At 51.6% G+C, this 17,403-nt stretch overlaps 1 protein-coding gene across 1 annotated transcript in view; it reads left to right on the forward strand.

Annotated features, from left to right (window-relative positions):
* Window positions 1-5,030: 5,030 nt before the first annotated feature.
* The window catches only part of ADRB2 (adrenoceptor beta 2), a 39,964-nt gene continuing 27,591 nt past the window's right edge, over window positions 5,031-17,403 (forward strand). The window contains exon 1 of the mRNA XM_026122705.2: window positions 5,031-6,362. Coding sequence (XP_025978490.2) covers window positions 5,186-6,362 — 1,177 coding nt within the window. The 5' untranslated portion in view covers window positions 5,031-5,185. The remainder of the gene's footprint in view (window positions 6,363-17,403) is intronic.

Raw genomic sequence — 17,403 nt, forward strand, 5'->3', positions numbered from 1 at the left:
CGTGCCAGCGGGGGCCTGGTCCAGCGTGCCTGGTAAGGCCCTCGCTGATACCAAAGGGACCACACTGCTTTCCTTACAAGCCATGGGTGAGAGGAGCAAGGAGGTGCCTCTGGGCTCCCACCACCACGTGCAGGGAGCCCTGAGAGAAAAACTAATAAGCAAACAATCACTTTTCTTCATCATTTGAACCCTGATTTCTAATTACACTGTTATTCCCAGCAAACATATATCGGAGACTAACCCAGAGCTGTGAATCTCAGGTGGCTCCCCCTCATGGCTTAAAAAGCAAGAGAGGAAAAAAAATAGCGAGCCACAAGGCCACACTGTTTTGTTACTACAGCACATCTGCTCCCTCGCTCCTGCCAAGCTGTTTTGTTTGAAGTGAGAACTGAAAGCCTCAAGCCCATAGGGGAGGGTGTGAAGGCAGAGATGACCCACAGAAAGTTTCCCCTGCCTGCTTTCCACTCTTGAGATGCTGACCACAAACAGCCCTGTCACCGGCGTTGCTGTGGGGACGCGCTCAGACAGTTCCACGCAGCACTGGCAGAGTGCATGTTTACGGCCCAAGCAAGGCACGCTCAAACAAAAACATTCGAAAACCAGGAAATGCAGGATGAGGCCCCTCAGAACAGGCACTACCAAACTGTGTGAACTCTGCCCCTTGCTGCTGGGACCAGCCTGGATCAGGAGCTTGCCAAGCAGGTCATCTACAGCAGAGTCTGGTATTCATCAGCAGCCACAGGAAGAGGAATGCTTCAATGTTATTTGCATACTGCTTTTGCTGTTTTACAGCCCTGCCGGCAGTGACATACCATACAAACAGTATTATCAGTTATTTGCAAGAAGAGAATTTTACAAATTCCTCTCTAGACAAAAACTGTTAAGGACTACCACTTCTGCGCCCTTGCGTCTGGCCAGCTGCTTAATATCAGGGTGCCTCATGCTTTCCAGGCTGTGATAAGCATCTGGGGAAGCAGGGTTGAGGCCAGTGTCCCAGCTGGCCCCAGTCCTGAAGAAGGTCTTGCATGCCCGAAAGCTTGGCTGTTTTTTCCAATTATGTCAGTTGGGCTAATAAAAGTGATTACCTTTTCCTATCAACCCTGTCTTTCTCATTGATCCCACAGGCTGTTCTTCAAATGTCACCCAGCAAGGAGGGAGCACACATCCAATTATGAATAGAGAAAAGATTAGCATAATGACAAAGCAGCGGGGTCAGTGGCAGAGATGTGCTGCATGAAACAAATGAGATGTGCCTTGTTTTGACACCTTCCAGGCCAGAGGAAACCAGAAGGAGGCATTTTGGAGTGAGCAGAGTCCCAGCACTTTAGGCAACCAATATAGGAAATGCAAACTTAACTCTCTTCCTAACCTCTCTTTCGAGTTTTGGTATTACGTTTGTTTAAATAAGAAGCCTCAGACATGCTTGAAAGCTAATAACCACTCCAAAGCACAGATATGGGCATGAAAACCTCAAAAGCAACAGTCAAGTTTTGAATGATTAAAATTATGTGGGGCCAAATCCTGCCTTTATTTTGAACTTGTGTTCACTAGTCCTCTTTGGTGTGGACCATGGCTGCATAGCCAAGGGCAGAAATCACCTTGTGCCATTGGCCCACTCTGACACACCTCATGTAAGTGAGCAAAGACTACTCAAGAAAGTAAAGAGCTGCAGAACCTAGGAAGAAAAATCAGCCTTTCTGTACTTCCTCTACCACATTCTTAATCACTACAGAGGCTCAAGACTCTTTGAATATAGCACAACAAAGACAAAATATTTAGATATAAGCTGGATTTGGTGATTTCTGCATCCTGGGCCACAGAGGTTTCCAGAGTCTGGAAGCAGGTCCTGGAGAAGGATGTAGGACTGTTACCAGGGAGTATGGGTTTCTCCATGTATCAGGTGCCCTTGATGAACCACTTCTGCCAAAGCAGAGAGATCAGCTTTGACTGTCCCAGAGCTGGTGTTTTCTACTGAATTCCCCAATCTGCTTCTCCTCCTTTCCAAACAGTGCTTCTTGCAAGGATGAATATTTTTATGTCTGTTAGGAAGAAAACTCTTTGATTTACTGTTTGAATATTCCTAAATGTTAGCATAATCCACAGAAAACAGCACACTCACCAAGTTATTAACAGAAACTTGATCACCTTCTGCAGTTTTCTGATCAGCTCTTAACAAAGAAGGTGGAAAAGTAGGTTGAATATAATGTATAGTTATCACAGCTGCTTTTCCTTCCCCATTCTGCTCTGCTCTCCCAAAATTGCATCTGATTTATACCCCCACTTTTCCAGCAGTTTCTTGCAATATTTCCACTGCAAGGTGAATGCTGCTGGCCACTGGGCAGAGGGGATGTGGGGGTACCTGTGTGCAAGGAGCCAGGGGATAGATACTGCACCAAGCAAGTGCTAAATGAGCTTGCATTTTTAGAGGGATCAGATCATTAGCTGGCATAAAGTTGGTGAAGACCAATGGAGAACAACTGACTTAGGTCAGCTGGTTGCAGTTGTACCTATTGATTCAGATGTATATAAAGTATAGCCCTGTTTATCTCAACAGTGGTCAGTTGAAACTCTTTGTTCAGCTAAGGGCATTATTGTTTCTTAAGGTCATTAATATTTCCTAGTCTTTCACTCACCCAAATCCCCCTGGTTTCCAAAGACTTGACATGTTTGCAGTAGAAAGAGGTGTCCTGCTGATCTCCTTTTCATGTGTCTTTATGTTAAAACCTCCAAAGTTCGTAGATGCCGAGGTGGAATATGGGAACAGTACTGGAAGCTCATATTTAAGAAAGATCCTTGCCTAGAGAGAAATCTGATACAGTTGAAACTGCCTTTCATCTTATTTCCTGATGCTGACACCTCATTTGCCCCTCTGTTTTAAACCACCAAACTTCCTCTGTGTACACTCTGCTCTTTTCTATAAATAGCCCTACGCTTAGCTTGCGCGGTCCTTGCACAACATGGGACACCTAGTGGTTTGCAGGGCCGGACCAGGCAAGGTGTCCAGCCCCTCTGCCATGCACCGACGCAGGCAAGGGAAGTACAGCAACTGCAGGCAGCTCCCCTCTGCAAGCTGAGGCTGGCGCTTAGCACTTTTGCATTTCCTTGTAGTCTAAAAGAAAAATGAGGCAGAATCCTGAAGCCCTGTCAAATTCCAATGGCTAGTGTGTTTCAAATGAGATCCAAAATTAGTAACCCTTTAATAGCTAAGGAAGGTTAGGCAAGAGTCCTCCACCATTGAGCCCGTTATTTAAAAGGGCGACGTTTGCATTTCTGGATCCTGAAGTGGCAATGAGAGAGTCCTATGTGCATGAGCCCGAGGTGACTTGCAAACATCTGCCTCTGGAAGGCACGGAGACAGTGCAGGTGCCTGAGGAGACACTGAAATGCAGTTACTTCTGGTGCAGCTGGTGGCCAGAAGGCATGTGGGTAAATTTGGGCAAAAGCGACTCTTTGTATTCTCTCTTTCTCTGACATGGAATAATTCTAATTACTGTGCAAATCACAGCCTTCAGGCTCCTCTATCACCTCCAGCAGACCCCCGGGCACTGCAGGAAGCTCTGTATCTCTGCAAGAGGGCAGCACGAGGCTGGGAGGTTTCAGCACAGGCAGAAATGAAACTCAAGTGGTGCAGCTATCTCCCTTTAGGTTAAAAGGGAGTTTGCAGGATTCTTTAGTCCTTATTTAGTAAATTTGCTTGCTTGGGAGGGAGATACTTGTGATAGTCTCCAGCATGTCTGGCTGCAGTGTGGTGGACCGCAGTGCGCAGCAGCTGTGTGGCCTTCCAGTCCCCAACCAGCACGCTTGGCCCTGTTAAGGGGATGTGCTCTGTGCGCTCCACCAGCACCACAGTTTTAGGGGCTGGACTGCAGCTCGAGCACCCAGTATGCAGCCCCACTGCACCAGCTCCTGGGTGCCCATCCCAGCCATGGGCTGGGGGGGGACCGGCTCACTGAAGGAACAGTGCTGGGCTGGGGGCTGGGAGGGATGGACGCCCTGGGTGATGCCCTATTGCAAAGTGTCGCCTGTGAGGACAGGGCCTCCCCCAGGTCACCCGGCTCTCAAGAAAGCCCAAATCCCAGCACTCAACCAGGGACAAAGGCTCTCTGAGCGCAGCAGCGGACACACTGCAGTGGGGAGTGCGTGAGGGATGGGGGCACATGGAGAGACTGTGGGTTGGGATGGGGGTTCGGGGACACTGTGGGGCAAGGAGCGTGTGTGGGGTGCACAGACACTGCAGAGCAAGGTTGTGCATGGAGCGCAGGGACAGGGCAGGCTACAGAGCATGTGTGGGGCACACGTGTGGGGTGGGGGGGTGCAGGGACACCGCAGGTCAGGGGCACACGTGGGACATGGGAGCAGTGCAGACCACACGGACACTGGGGGTCGGGGAGCACACATGGGGTGGGCGGACATGTGTAAGGCAGGGGACACCACGGGATGGGGTGATGCGTGGAGCAGAGCAGCGTGCGTAGGGTGGTGACACACATGGGGAGGGGGGCATGCGGACCCCACGGGTCGGGGAGCGCACGGGGTGCAAGGGCACCACGGGTCGGGGGGGGGGTGTGCGGCAGGGGCACACCGCAGGTTGGGGAGCGCTCTGTCACGGGGACACCGTGGGGCAGGGATGTGCATGGGGCACGTGGACACCTCGGGGCAGGGAGTGCCTGGTTGCGGGGCCACCGCGGGTGGGGACGTGCATGGGGCGTGGGCCCGTCGCAGGGCAGGGAGCGTGCGTGGGGCGCGGGGACACCTTGGGGCATGGCGCTCGGTCGCGGGGTGGCCACGGGGCGGGGACGCGCGTGGGGCGCGGGACCGCCGCGGGTCGGGGCCGCGCGTGGGGCGCGGGGACAGCGCGGGGGGGCGAGAGGCGCGGCGGCGGCCGCCATTGGCTGTCGCGGTCCTGATGTCACGGCGGGGTGTTGCTATAAGCTCCGCGGCGCCTAACGGGCTGGGGGCAGTCGGGGCCGGGCGCGCCGTCGCTGCCGCCGCCGGACGGGACGGGACGGGACGGGACGGGACGGGACGGGAGCGGAGCGCGCCCAGCCGCGCAGCCCGGTGCCGCTGCCGCCGCACAGCCCGCCCGCACCTGCCGCCCCGTATGCGCGGCGCCCGGCGCAGCGCCGCGGCCGCGGAGCCCTAGGCGCGGGCGCCTCGCCGAGCCCCGTGGGCGGCGGCGCCGGGGGCTATGGGGGCGGCGGGCGCCGCGCTGCCCGGCGGCAACGCCAGCGCCAACCAGAGCGCCGCCGCCGACCCCACGCTGTCGCGGGACGTGTGGGTAGTGGGCATGGGGATCCTTATGTCCGTGATCGTGCTGGCCATCGTCTTCGGCAATGTGCTGGTGATCACCGCCATCGCCCGGTTCCAGCGCCTGCAGACCGTCACCAACTACTTCATCACCTCTCTGGCCTGCGCTGACCTGGTGATGGGTCTGGCCGTGGTGCCCTTTGGCGCCAGCCACATCATCATGGAGATGTGGAATTTTGGGAACTTCTGGTGTGAGTTCTGGACCTCCCTGGACGTGCTCTGCGTCACGGCCAGCATCGAGACCCTCTGCGTCATTGCCGTGGACCGGTATTTCGCCATCACCTCCCCCTTCAAGTACCAGAGCCTGCTGACCAAGAGCAAGGCACGTGTGGTCATCCTGGTGGTGTGGGTGGTCTCTGCCCTCACCTCCTTTTTGCCCATCCAGATGCACTGGTATCGGGCAGACCGTGATGAAGCCATTCGGTGCTACAAGGAGGACACATGCTGTGACTTCTTCACCAACCAAGCCTACGCCATTGCTTCCTCCATCATCTCCTTCTACGTGCCACTTGTGGTCATGGTCTTCGTGTATGCCAGGGTCTTCCAGGTGGCCAAGAAGCAGTTGCAGAAGATAGACAAGAGCGAGGGGAGGTTTCACATCCAGAACAAGGAGCAGGAGCAGAACGGGCGAGCTGGGCACCGCCGTTCCTCCAAGTTCTGCTTGAAAGAGCACAAGGCCCTCAAGACCCTGGGCATCATCATGGGCACCTTCACGCTGTGTTGGCTGCCCTTCTTCATCGTCAACATCGTGCACGTCATCCAGGACAACATCATACCCAAGTACGTGTACCTCCTCTTGAACTGGCTGGGCTATATCAATTCTGCCTTCAACCCTTTGATCTACTGCCGGAGCCCGGACTTCAGGTATGCCTTCCAGGAGCTCCTGTGCCTCCGCAGGTCTGCCCTGAAGATGTATGCCAATGGGTACTCCAACAGCAACGGCAGGAGTGACTACAATGAGGAGGACAACAGCTACCCCCTGGCACCGGATAAAACCTGCGAGTTGCTCTGCGAAGAAGGCTCCTTCCCAAACCCTGAGGACTTTTTGCACTGCAAAGGTACTGTGCCTAGTGGGTAGCTCTGAGACGCGATGGGCTCTGGTGTGGCACACATTGGTTATAAAAATGAGCCTTTCTCTCTCTCTCTCTCTCTAAGGAAAAACAACCCCCCCAAGAAAAATAATAATCTGCTTTTAAAATGCATCTAAAATCTGGTGTCTGCAAGAAACCTAAAACTCAGCAAACTTTGTGCAAACAGGTGGAAGGTTGCTCCGGGAAGGGTCGAACAGGCTGGTTGGTTGTAGAGTGTCAAAAATACTGTAGCGTGTACCTATTTAGAGGCAAAACCTTCATTCGTTGAGCGGGGAGATTTTAAGGCTGCGCAGAAAGTTCATCCCAGGAGGAACTTCCTGGCTGTGGTTGCTGTTGAACTACCTCATGGACTTAGTGTTAATAACCAGGCTGCTGCTGTGGGAGCCCCTCTGCGGGGCAGGCAGGAGCCCCTGCCCGTGGGGAGGCTCCCGCTGGCTGCGGGTGCCCTCTGCCCACCCCAGCGATTGCACTTCGTGGCACTGCCTGCAAACCCTGGGCGATGTTGCCTCCGTTAAAGTCTTCCCAGTTCCTTTCTCACGACCAAGCCCCTTGGCAGACTGGTGGCCCGTGGGACCCCCTCCGTGGCCAGTAATGCAGCCTTGGGCAGTAGTCCCGGTGCTGTCCAGCCCAGGAGACTGTGCGGAGATGCCCCCCTATGAAAAAGCCCCCCGAAGGGATGCTAGGACCAGGGCTGCAGGATTTGAGCGTGGCTCGGAGGGGCCATGTCAGATCTGCAGCTATTACTCTAAGTGGGACAGTTTAAACAACACCCAGAAAAAACGAATGCTTTTTGCCAAGTGCTGTAAGACTTTCATCTGAAATAATAATAGAAATAAATGGACTGTTTGCCCAGAATGTGAGACTGTGAGACTCAGCAATGTGATACTGGAAAGCTGGGTGAAATGCTGCTAAAATCATGGACTATCCTTATCAGACTCTGTCCAAAGCCTCCTCCAGCCCTTAAACTGTCCAGTTTGTTTAACTTCAGGTCTCAAGTGACAGTGAACCCGCGGAGGCAGGAGAGGAGGGGATTTTTTCATTTTGTTGCAAAGAGGACTGACACTTCGGGGGCAGAGCTCTAGCCCCGGGATGGCTTTTGGTTTGTTTATTTGTTTGTTAAGGGTTTTTTTCCCCTTGCGGCAGGCTTTGCATTTTGTTCTCGGGTTACAAAACTTGGCTGTGAGTTCCCTGGGCTGTCAGAGGGGAAGCTAATCCAGACACGGGCAGGCAGGTGTGGGTTGGAGTGGGGACAGGAGAGGGTGGCTGTGCTGCTGCGGAGTTATTCTCAGAAAGTCCCTAATTGGAGGAAACCAGCAAGCTGGGCTCAGAAAATAAAGCGTCCCCGTTGCCTTCCGTCCTCAGCTGCTGTTTGAAAGAGCGAACTCAAGGGCTGGGAGGATGTGGAAGTGCTGTGTCTTTTCAGAAAGAGGAGAGGCAGGGGAGAAATGGGCTCGCGGGAGCTGTCACCTGGCCCTGGGGCTGTGGTGCCCCGTGGAAGGATGCTTGGCATCCCTGCGTGGGCTCCCGCCTCCTCCCCAGACAATTCAAGCACCTGCCCTGCACTGCAGTCGCTTTGCTCACGCTGGGGACATGCCGTGACAGGTCCCTGGTGCGTGGTGGCTGTTGGGTCCCTGGCACAGGAGGAGCGCAGAGAGGGGATGTGAAGGCAGTGGGGTGATGGGTTGGCACTGTGCGCATCCCTGCGCCAAGCCCCCAGCCGAGCCGTGTCCTCGGATGCTGGTCCCCCCCCACTACAGGTAGCAGAGGGGACTTGGGGCAGTGCTGCAGGGAAGCGGCTTGCGCCATCTCAGGGGGAGATCGGAAGCTGGGAGTGGGGGGAGCAGAGCTGGGCTGTCTGCTGGCAGCTCTGCAATCCCTGTGTGACTGTGGGTCTCTTGACTGCTCTGAGAGGACCTGTCCCGAGTGCTGGTACCCGAAACAGGTAGCTCCTGGGAACACTGGTGGGGAATAGCCCCTGTAAAGGTGGTGTGAGTGGTGAGACCTGCTGGTCTCCGCCACAGCTGCTACAAGGTGCAGGGCAGAGACAACTCTTCCTTGAGCTTTCGCCACTCTGAACTGCAAAGCCCCACCTGGCTTTTATGGGAAAGGGGAACGGAAACGCCTGGTGCTCCCTTCTTTCTTCCCCAGAGTGGTCCTGATTCTGCTTGGAAAGGGTACTGAGACAGAGAAATAGCTGTAAAAGCGCAGTCCTTTTCTAGTCCTGTGACGGGTGCTGGCTCAGCTCTGCTTGCAGTCTTTCCAGATCAGGACTACAGGCAGAGACAGGGAATGTGCCTGAGAAAGCTCTTCCCTCCTGCCTCTATCTGTCAGCTCTGACTCGAGTGTCGGGATGCCGGCACCTGTCTGCGCCCTCATCCGCTGCCTCAGTAGGGACATCAGCAGCTCCTGAGTGCACCTGAATTCCTTTGAGTTAGCTCTTAAATTACTGTCTAAGCCACTTAAGCAAAGAAGGGGTGTGATGACATGATGTGGTATGTGATTGCTGGAGGGAGAAGGTCCCAGATCGGCAAAAACGTTTGGTCCTCAGACAAACTTTAACAGGCTGTCCTAGCCAGGGAAAACCCAACACAGGCCCAGGAATCTGCAGAATCAGGTGCTGCTTGCTTCGTACTGTGTGAGGATTTATGTTGTATAGTACACGTAGGTAAACACACTCTGGTTAGAGATGCACTTTAGATTAGTGCAGGTCCCTTATTATTATATAGCACTCAGGGGGAAGTGAAAATTAACCTCTTGGTTGTAGCGATTGATTTCTCCTGTGTTATCTTGCCAGTCCCTTGCAATATTTTGTGATATCCAGGGGCAAGGTAGGTTAGTGTTTGTACGAGCACAGAGGGAAGAGGTGTCCGACGGTGATAGCTGGCTCCAGAGTGGGGAGGTGCCTGCCTTCCCTGAGGTCAGCAGCCAAACTTCCACTGAATTTGGAGCAGGAGCAGGCTGCCAGCACATAGAAATCCACTGTCCACATTTCAGTTGCTGTGTGCATTTTTACTATTATTAATAATTGTTTGCATTTGAATAGCACGTGTTGTGGATCAGGACTTGGTTGTCTAAATAACTGCTCTCTTTGTTTGGCTGGTTATATTAACCCTTCGGATGTTGCTGCTGTATGTAGCCAAAGCTGAGAAGCGAGTAACTGGCTTATTTCAGAACCACTGCAGTATCCAGAGCATGGAAATGTGGAAGGGACAGGGGATGTTTGGCTGTTTGCACTGGGCAGTTGACCTAGGCAGTGCAGTGCTCAGTGACAGTGTTAGGAAACCTCAGGCTTGCAATGCAGTTTGACTGCTGAAGAACTGATTTCTTTCCGCTAAGACAACATGAATAAAACTGGTGACATGTGACCTGCTGAGTTTTGAAGGCAGCTGGAATTGGATGGGGTGGTCAGCAACTAACTCCTGAAATCTAGCAGTCATTGGGGCAAAGCTTCTTTTGGGTTTGATCCTGTGAAATTTGGTGACTGCCCGTTGAAACAGATCAAATCACAAAAATATTGTGATACCAACCCAGCCACACCTGACAAACTTTCCATGCTCCACAGTTGAAAAAGAAAAGCTGTATAAAGGAATCCTTTTGCCTATTTAATTGTTTTGTAATGAAAAGATAATAGTATTTATGCTAGACATTCAAAAATGGGAGTATTTAAGTCAGAACCGTAGCAGGCTAAAGTGATTTCAGCATAGTTAGAATTTTACACTAGCAGAGAATTGCCCCAGTTTAAATACATCTAATAAAACACACAGCAGTGACTTCACTTGAGGAAAGTCACGGTGATGAAATACCAAAAATTCCTACTGCAAACGGACTGGGCCTCATTCTGTGCTGCTGGCTTGTACCTGACACCACTGCTGCAGAGGGGATGAAGCTGCAGAGAGCCTAAGTGGGATGCTGTTGACCCCATGGGTAAGGGTGCATACAGCTAACTGTGGCTTTCTCTGCTGGTGCGTGTACTGCTCTTGGCCACTTTGGCCAAGCAGAGATTGTTGTTGTTTTTAATGTCTTAGTCAAAATTAGTGCCACAAATGCAGCTTTTGTGTTGTTACAAAATACTCTCCTCTCTGTGGGTCTTGCTTTTAATTCTGGTAGCTGTAGTTTCCACATCAGGAGCTGTCTTTGCTTTGTCCTCCAAAACAGGCACAGTGGTGAGAGCTGCTGAGTCCTTTGCTTCTTGGGAGGCATTCTTGGAGAGGTTTTGCTTTCCGGGAAGCCCAGGCCTTGAAATAAAACCTGACACTTGCTCCAGTACCAGGGAGCTATGGAAACGGCTGGGGGAATTAACGCAGTGGAAGCAGACTGGACGCAGAGCCCCACCTGCGAGCTTGACTCAAGCCTCTTTTTAGGATGAGTAATTTGCAAAGAGCCTTGTATCCGGAAAGGCTCAGGTTCAGGCTCAGATGTGACCTTTTGCTCCTGCTGAAGTCTTTCTGAGCTTGCTTATGGCCAATATGGGAGCTAAGGTTTTGTCCGTGCTGGTTACCCAATTCCGTTTCTGCCTCGGCTCTGTTTTCCTTAGTCCCAGTATGTGGTTAATGTGGGAGCCTTTATGCCAGAATAATGACTTGCAGAAGTCCGTAAATGGCTGATTGTCTAGGCAGCTGCTAATGCACAGCAGTACCAATACATTCGTATCCCATTGCTGCGGGATGCTGAGGCAGACACGCGGAGCTGGGCTGCGAGGGGACCGCGACTGCCAGGCATGTCCCAGCCTCGCCTGCAGGGTCACATCCAGACCTTGCGGCCTCAGCAACACCCTTGCGCCAGGTGTACATGGGACCCCTGTTTAAGGCGGCTGTTGAGACGGTGGGGTATGGCAGAGAGGGAACGAAGAGGACTAAGTTAACGAATCCTCCCAAGAGTTTGAGAACAGGCCAGACCTTTGCAGTGAAGAAGGGAGAGTCCCGCTTCTCTGGAAGGAGAGCGGATGTGTGAGCAAGCACACAATGTGCTCTTCAGCTTTCCCACGTCATGGCTGCTACGTTTCTTAAAGGGCTTATTTACGTATTTATTTACTATAAGGGACATTTTTTTGCTGTGGAGGGAGAGTATTGACAGGGCTGGCTAGGAGTAAACAGCAGGCTGCAGTCCCTCTCCCAGCATCTCTTGCCCTTCTGGTATTACAGTGCTCCTGCTGCCAGGAACCAAAAACACCCACAGCGGCTAAGGGAAAGACTTTCATCCCCCCGTCTCTGCCATTCCTCTGCCTCTGAGAGTTTCTTTTCGCTGGCATGACGCATCCATTTCCCAAGGAGATGAGTTTATGAGCACATTCATTCCTCTGGCCAGGGGGAGGCTGTCCTGGCTTGCGTGTCCCTTCTCTGCTGTCAGTGGATAGAAAGTGCCGTCCTTTTAAAAATGCCAGGGAAGCCAAGGCCTCCTGGCTGACTGTGGCGGTGAGTGGCTGCGCCCCTTGGCAGTGCAGACATGAGGGAGGGCTCAGGGGAAGTTGCCTGCTGGGTGCTCACCCATGTCACCCCACTTTTTCCCCTCCCCACCCATCTTTGCAGATAACCCAGCCCTGCTGCAGCACCTTGTGCCACGGCTGGCCCATGTCTTTCACTGACTAGGAAGAGCCGTATCAGGGCCTGTGCTTTGGGTTTGCAATGTGCGCAGTACCCTGTGTGCTTCTGTAGATTTAGATGAGCAAGGGCTCTTTTGAAAAGCCACCTAGGCGTGGGATGTTGTTCTTGGCAGAGAGAGATGGCATGACCCCTGGCTCCCCGAGACCAGTGTTTTGGAAGGATTAAGGTTCCTTTCATTGTTGTTTTTCACACTTATATGTGGTTTCTCAGGTCCCCGAGTAGGACTGCAGCTACTGTTTGGCATCTCGTCCCTGTTCAGCAGTCTTTTTTGATGTGAAAACCTGGCCATTTCAGAGACTTGAACCTAGCAGCCTGAGTGTTTCTTCCCCTTGTTATTTTTTATTGGAGCTGTTTTGAAAGTGAGCATTAGCTCTAACCTTTCTTCTTGGAGGCAAAGTGAATATTTTGCAAAGAACGCACATCCCAGGCTGTGAGGCCACAGTCATTTGGCAGCTGGGGTAGCTACACCCTGTTCTCATCACAGACATTCCTCCGGCGTGGCCAGTTACACTGGGCACCCAAGGGAACCCGCAGGTGCTTTCTGTGTATTGTGGACTAGGGCAGCGAATATTTTGCCTAGTGCTGCCTCTCGAGGGATGCCCTACGACTGTTCCTCCAGAGCCCAAGCTGCCTCTGGGGGTGCACAGGCAGACTGTGGCACAATAGTCCCCTCTTGCACCCTCACCTGAAGGACTGAGGCTCATGTTTTGCCTGCAAACAAGAACAAAGTACAGCCAACTTGGTCGGGAACACAGACACTTCCCCCGGCTCTTAGTAACACAGACTGGGTCTAGACAGAGCTGTGCATGCTGGAAGCTGGAGTTTACGCAGATCTCGGAAGGAGATTATCTCTCCTGGTAAGTGTTGCAAGATCTATTTGTAAGAGCTGGACACAACCCCGATGCACCTGGATTTGGTAGTGGGTGTCTGCTTGAATTGCTGTGTGTAAGGGTGTTGAATCAAGCTCCGTACTTCAGAAGGCACTAAGCCTTTACAAGCCTTTCTTTATCATGAAAAAAGTGGATTTGCTGCTTCTCCATGCTTGCAATTTCAGTTTTCTCCTATTTTCTCACCCTCCCAATGACAGGTGCATACAATTGAATTTCGGTGCAATATTACCAGTGCCAGCAAGAGTGGATTGGGAAATATTTACTTGTTTACTGTCCTTGGTAAGGTCATTTTTGCACAAGTGCATATATATTTAAATATATGTATGTATATGTGTGTATATATCTCCATTATCTATATACGGTGATATATAGATCTGTATATAAACAGGGAAATGTAAAGGTGATTTGTTGTGCTAGATGGACACATAGATAAAGACATGTATGTTCAGAAGTTTGAGTATTTATTGCAGGTCCTATTGATTGACATTGTGTTTAAATAAAGAGTATTTATGGTATGTTTGTAGTCAAGTGTCCTTGCTTAAAGTCGTTTTGCTAGGTGTACTTCCCACAAATGCTTCAAGACTCTCCCCATGAATTCTTCGGGGCTCATTTAAAAAAAAGTGCCCCAAGTAGCCTGGTGTTAGCAGGGACGCACACAAAGCCTTCTTGTATTGCAGGGAGAGTTTCATAAGTTTATGCAAAGCTATGAGCCCTCCTTGCCTAGAAGAAGTTGCAGGTGTTTAGCACCTCTCTGTAAAAGGGCTGCTCTGGTTGGCATCTCTTGTGTCAGGGCTTGCAGGCAGAGTGGCTTTTAAAAGCCCACCTGCTCTTCTGGCTGTTTGGGCTTCAAACAGTCACAGGGTTGAATGGCTCCTGTGCTTGTGCAGTAGGACAGGGCTGAAGAAGCACTGTCTTGCTTACAGCTGGGGAGTTTAATCCTTTGTTGCTGGTCTCCAGTGCCAAGGTTCCCCTGGATCTTGGGAGAAACACAGATGTCCAGCACTGAGACCATCTGATAGCAGAACATGAAACAGTGGAAAACTTATCTATGGCTTTTCTGTAAAGCCCGGTGTGGTCACTACTCTACTGTGGCCCAGAAGCAAGGTCCCTATGCTGGCATGGCAGCGACACTATTCTTCGTCACTTGTCTGAGCAAGGTGTTGTGCACCTCCCCTTCCCTCGCCCACAACCGACACCGTACGTCTTGCCTCCCAGCAGGACTCATTCATCCTAGCTCAGCATAGTGCAAACAGTGCCCCAGCTTCCAGAGCTGTGCTGCTTGGGAGCTTGGGCTGAAAGCAGTGATAGTGGTCTGAACTGCATTGCAGGAGCAAAGGGTGACAGTAGCACAGTAGCACAGGTCTTTTCTAACTGTCCCAGGTCGGTTTATCTCCTTATTAGGACTTGTAAAGCTTCTGGGGGTCTTTGGCAAAGTATGTTATTCCCCTGGCCTGTTCCTCTGTTGCCCAGCCCTGTTGTCCTGGTGCTTTCATTGCTTCAGGTGGTAATGAAGAAAGAACATGGTTAATGTCAACCAGGATCCCAGCCCAGCGTGTTGCAATGACAACTATTTTGCATTCTTTATGTCACTTTGGACCGTGATGAGTGTGTTGGCAGCAAAGGCCAGTGTGTGCCCTGCACGTTTCAAGGCTTCTCTGTTCCAGAAACAACAGCAGGAAGCCGTCATGCAGCTTAGACAGGAAGGGATTAAACCAGGCACTTCCAAAACACAGCAGATGCCCGCATTATAATGATTGTTGGGTTTTGTGTGCTTTCTGTGTGCTTTCAAGGGATAGAGAGCCCCAGCTAGAAGTATGAGCTGTTGCTGACTGCATGTGTCCTGAAGTGGGAAGCAGAGTCATTCCTTCAGCATCTCTGTGTGGAGTGTGAGCTGCCATGCAGCTCCCCCCAACCCCTTTAAAATGGGATGTTCATATTGGAGAACCTTTCTCATCGCATCTCACCTTGTGGAAAGGTGCTTGGTCCTAAGGGGTGCTGAGAGCCCAGACCCTGCTTCTCTGCACCTTTGGTGACTGGACTAAGCCTCACATGGCTCTGATCTTCCAGTGGTGCCAAAGGAATGACATTACGCTGCCAGAGCTACGCTACCTGCAGTCTCTCAGACATGATTTCATTGCAGGCCTAGGCAACAGGAACGACTGAGAGAGGATCTCTTACCAGCCTCTGAACGCAGCTCCCCACTCGCACCACCTCCTCGGCAGCTCTGGGGGATTCAGGCTCTGCCACTGAACTCCACAGCCTGAACCTAATCCTGAGAAATGCATGACAACAAACAGGGCCTCAGGGAGATCCCTGCCAAGTCCTTTCTCCCTCATATAAATATTTTCTCCTCTTAAGTGTGTGTAAGTGTGAAAATCCCTCCTTAATCTTTTCTCTCTGTGGCTAAAGGAAATGCTTTGTTCATCCCTGGATGGGGGCAGCCCTCAGCTTGATTTTGCAACCATCAACTCGAGCAAGAGCCACACTGCCAAAAACATTGCTCATCGCTGCCAGAGCCGTACCACTTTTCCTGCCTCTCAAGCCCACTGGCATCAGTGCAAATGGTGTCTACCATGAACAGTGTGCTACCGCATGGGTAGCTGCCCAGACAGTCAGCTGCTTGGTGGCTTCTGGGTAGAGGTCCCATTTGCTTTCAGGCATCTGAGGGACTATGGTGTGTGGACAGCAAATTGGTTAGTTAGGGCAGCCTTGAAAAAGCCTTCAAAACCAGTACAAAATATCCTGCTCCGAAGTCTGAGATTCCCATCCTGTCTTATTGGACTTATGTCTGGAAATGAGCAGCAATTTTGCCCATGAGAAACTGTAGTAGAAACCCTAGATAAGTTATTTTAAGTCTGAGCAAACTGCTCAGTGAGAGAGATTTTTCTAATACACATTTAGCAGAAAAAGGAAGTGTTTCTGCATGTGGCAGAGACAGTGGAAGCCTCAACATATCTTATGTGCCAGGAAGCAGGCAGCAGGGGCTACTCAGGTCACAGAGTGAGCCTAGTGATCACAGGGTGATTCCTAGTTCACAGAAGAAATGGTTCAAGTGTTTTCTAATTTGCAGTTCAACCATTGCTTCCCTTTCACTTCACCTGGCTGTCCCTCTCATGAATAGGTGGGATCGGGCATAGACTGTCATGCCCTCTCCTCTAGCCCTCTGCCTGGGACACAGCTCCCTCCACTATCTCTGTGTCACACCATTGTCACAAGATATTGTTGTTAGTCAATGGTTTCAGAGAGGAGGAGTGTCTGCAGAGCTCCCAGCCTAGCACAACGGAGCAATGTGGAGATAATTCACACCAGTCATGACCGCAGGCTTTTGCAACATCTTATTATAACCCAGATACTACTGTGATGTTCTGCTTTAACATGAGTCTGGCTGAGTGTGTAACTTTGTTTTATATGGGCAAGTTAGGCTAAAAACCTCAAGTGCTGAGCTGCTGAGTATGAAGGACTGTACAAACCATTTTGTAGCTAAAAAGAGAAAGAGGAAACAGTTCCCTCATGCTGGGATGAGAAACACCGCAGTAATGCCCCACCAGTTTGATATGCTGAGATGTTGACTCTCTAGGCTGGGTTTTAGGATGATATCCCAGGTAGATTTGGTCTACAAGGCCCTACCAGTCCACCAGCAATGCTCTTCCTGCCCCTCCAGCCCAGCGCCTTTCCAGGTGCCTTGCTAGGCTCTGTGCACATCAGCTCAGTTAAAGCAGAACCTCTTGAGCCATTTGCTAACTTGACAGCATTTTGGGCAGTGGAGATGTTAGCGTGCTCCCTGCCTTGGGAGATCAAGCCCTGAGCAAAGTCAGCGGAGGTTGAGTCTCTTCTCTCCCCTTAGCGACTGACAGCAGGGAGCCTTCTTGGAGCATAGGGCAGCTTTGGTGGTGGGGCTGAAGGAAGAACTGGAGGTCCTGCTGTCTCTAACTGAGATAGATACAGAGCTATAAAAGAGAGGAAGAGACTAGGCTGTTAGCACAGTTGCCAACTACTGGAATTAATTCATATCATTTCAGTACAGCAGTTGAGACAAAAGGGAGTGATAAGAGGGAGAAGTATGGCAGGAAAAAGGGGAGATCAGAACCATGGGAAGACATTTGGTGACTCAGAGAAAGAAGGCCATTCCCCAGTAACTGTGCGGCATGATTTGTACAGCTCATTTGAAAACCTGGCTGTGTGCATCCCAGTCCCTCCAGAGCTCCCTGGTGCAGAGAAAGACCCTTCTTGAAAGGGGATCCTGAAGGTACCTATTTATAGCATGGAAACCCCTCCAGGAGTGCCACTGTGACATCCAGCCCTGAATGAACACCTCCCCGTCCCCAGCGGGAGAGTGATGTACAAACTGTTCCTCCTGCGGTCTCAACCCGTCCTTTGCAAGCGCCCAGCTGACATCTGCGAGCAGGCTGTAGGGAACAGTTGTAGGCAGCTCTCCGTTGGTGCGGGAGGTGATGACACCCCGGCTGCCGCCGGCTCTGGAAGGAGGAGGAAGGGGAGAGGGGGAAGGGTGCTGGGCAA

The sequence above is a fragment of the Dromaius novaehollandiae genome, chromosome 15, assembly GCF_036370855.1.
Source record: "Dromaius novaehollandiae isolate bDroNov1 chromosome 15, bDroNov1.hap1, whole genome shotgun sequence".
Taxonomy (NCBI): Eukaryota; Metazoa; Chordata; class Aves; order Casuariiformes; family Dromaiidae; genus Dromaius; species Dromaius novaehollandiae.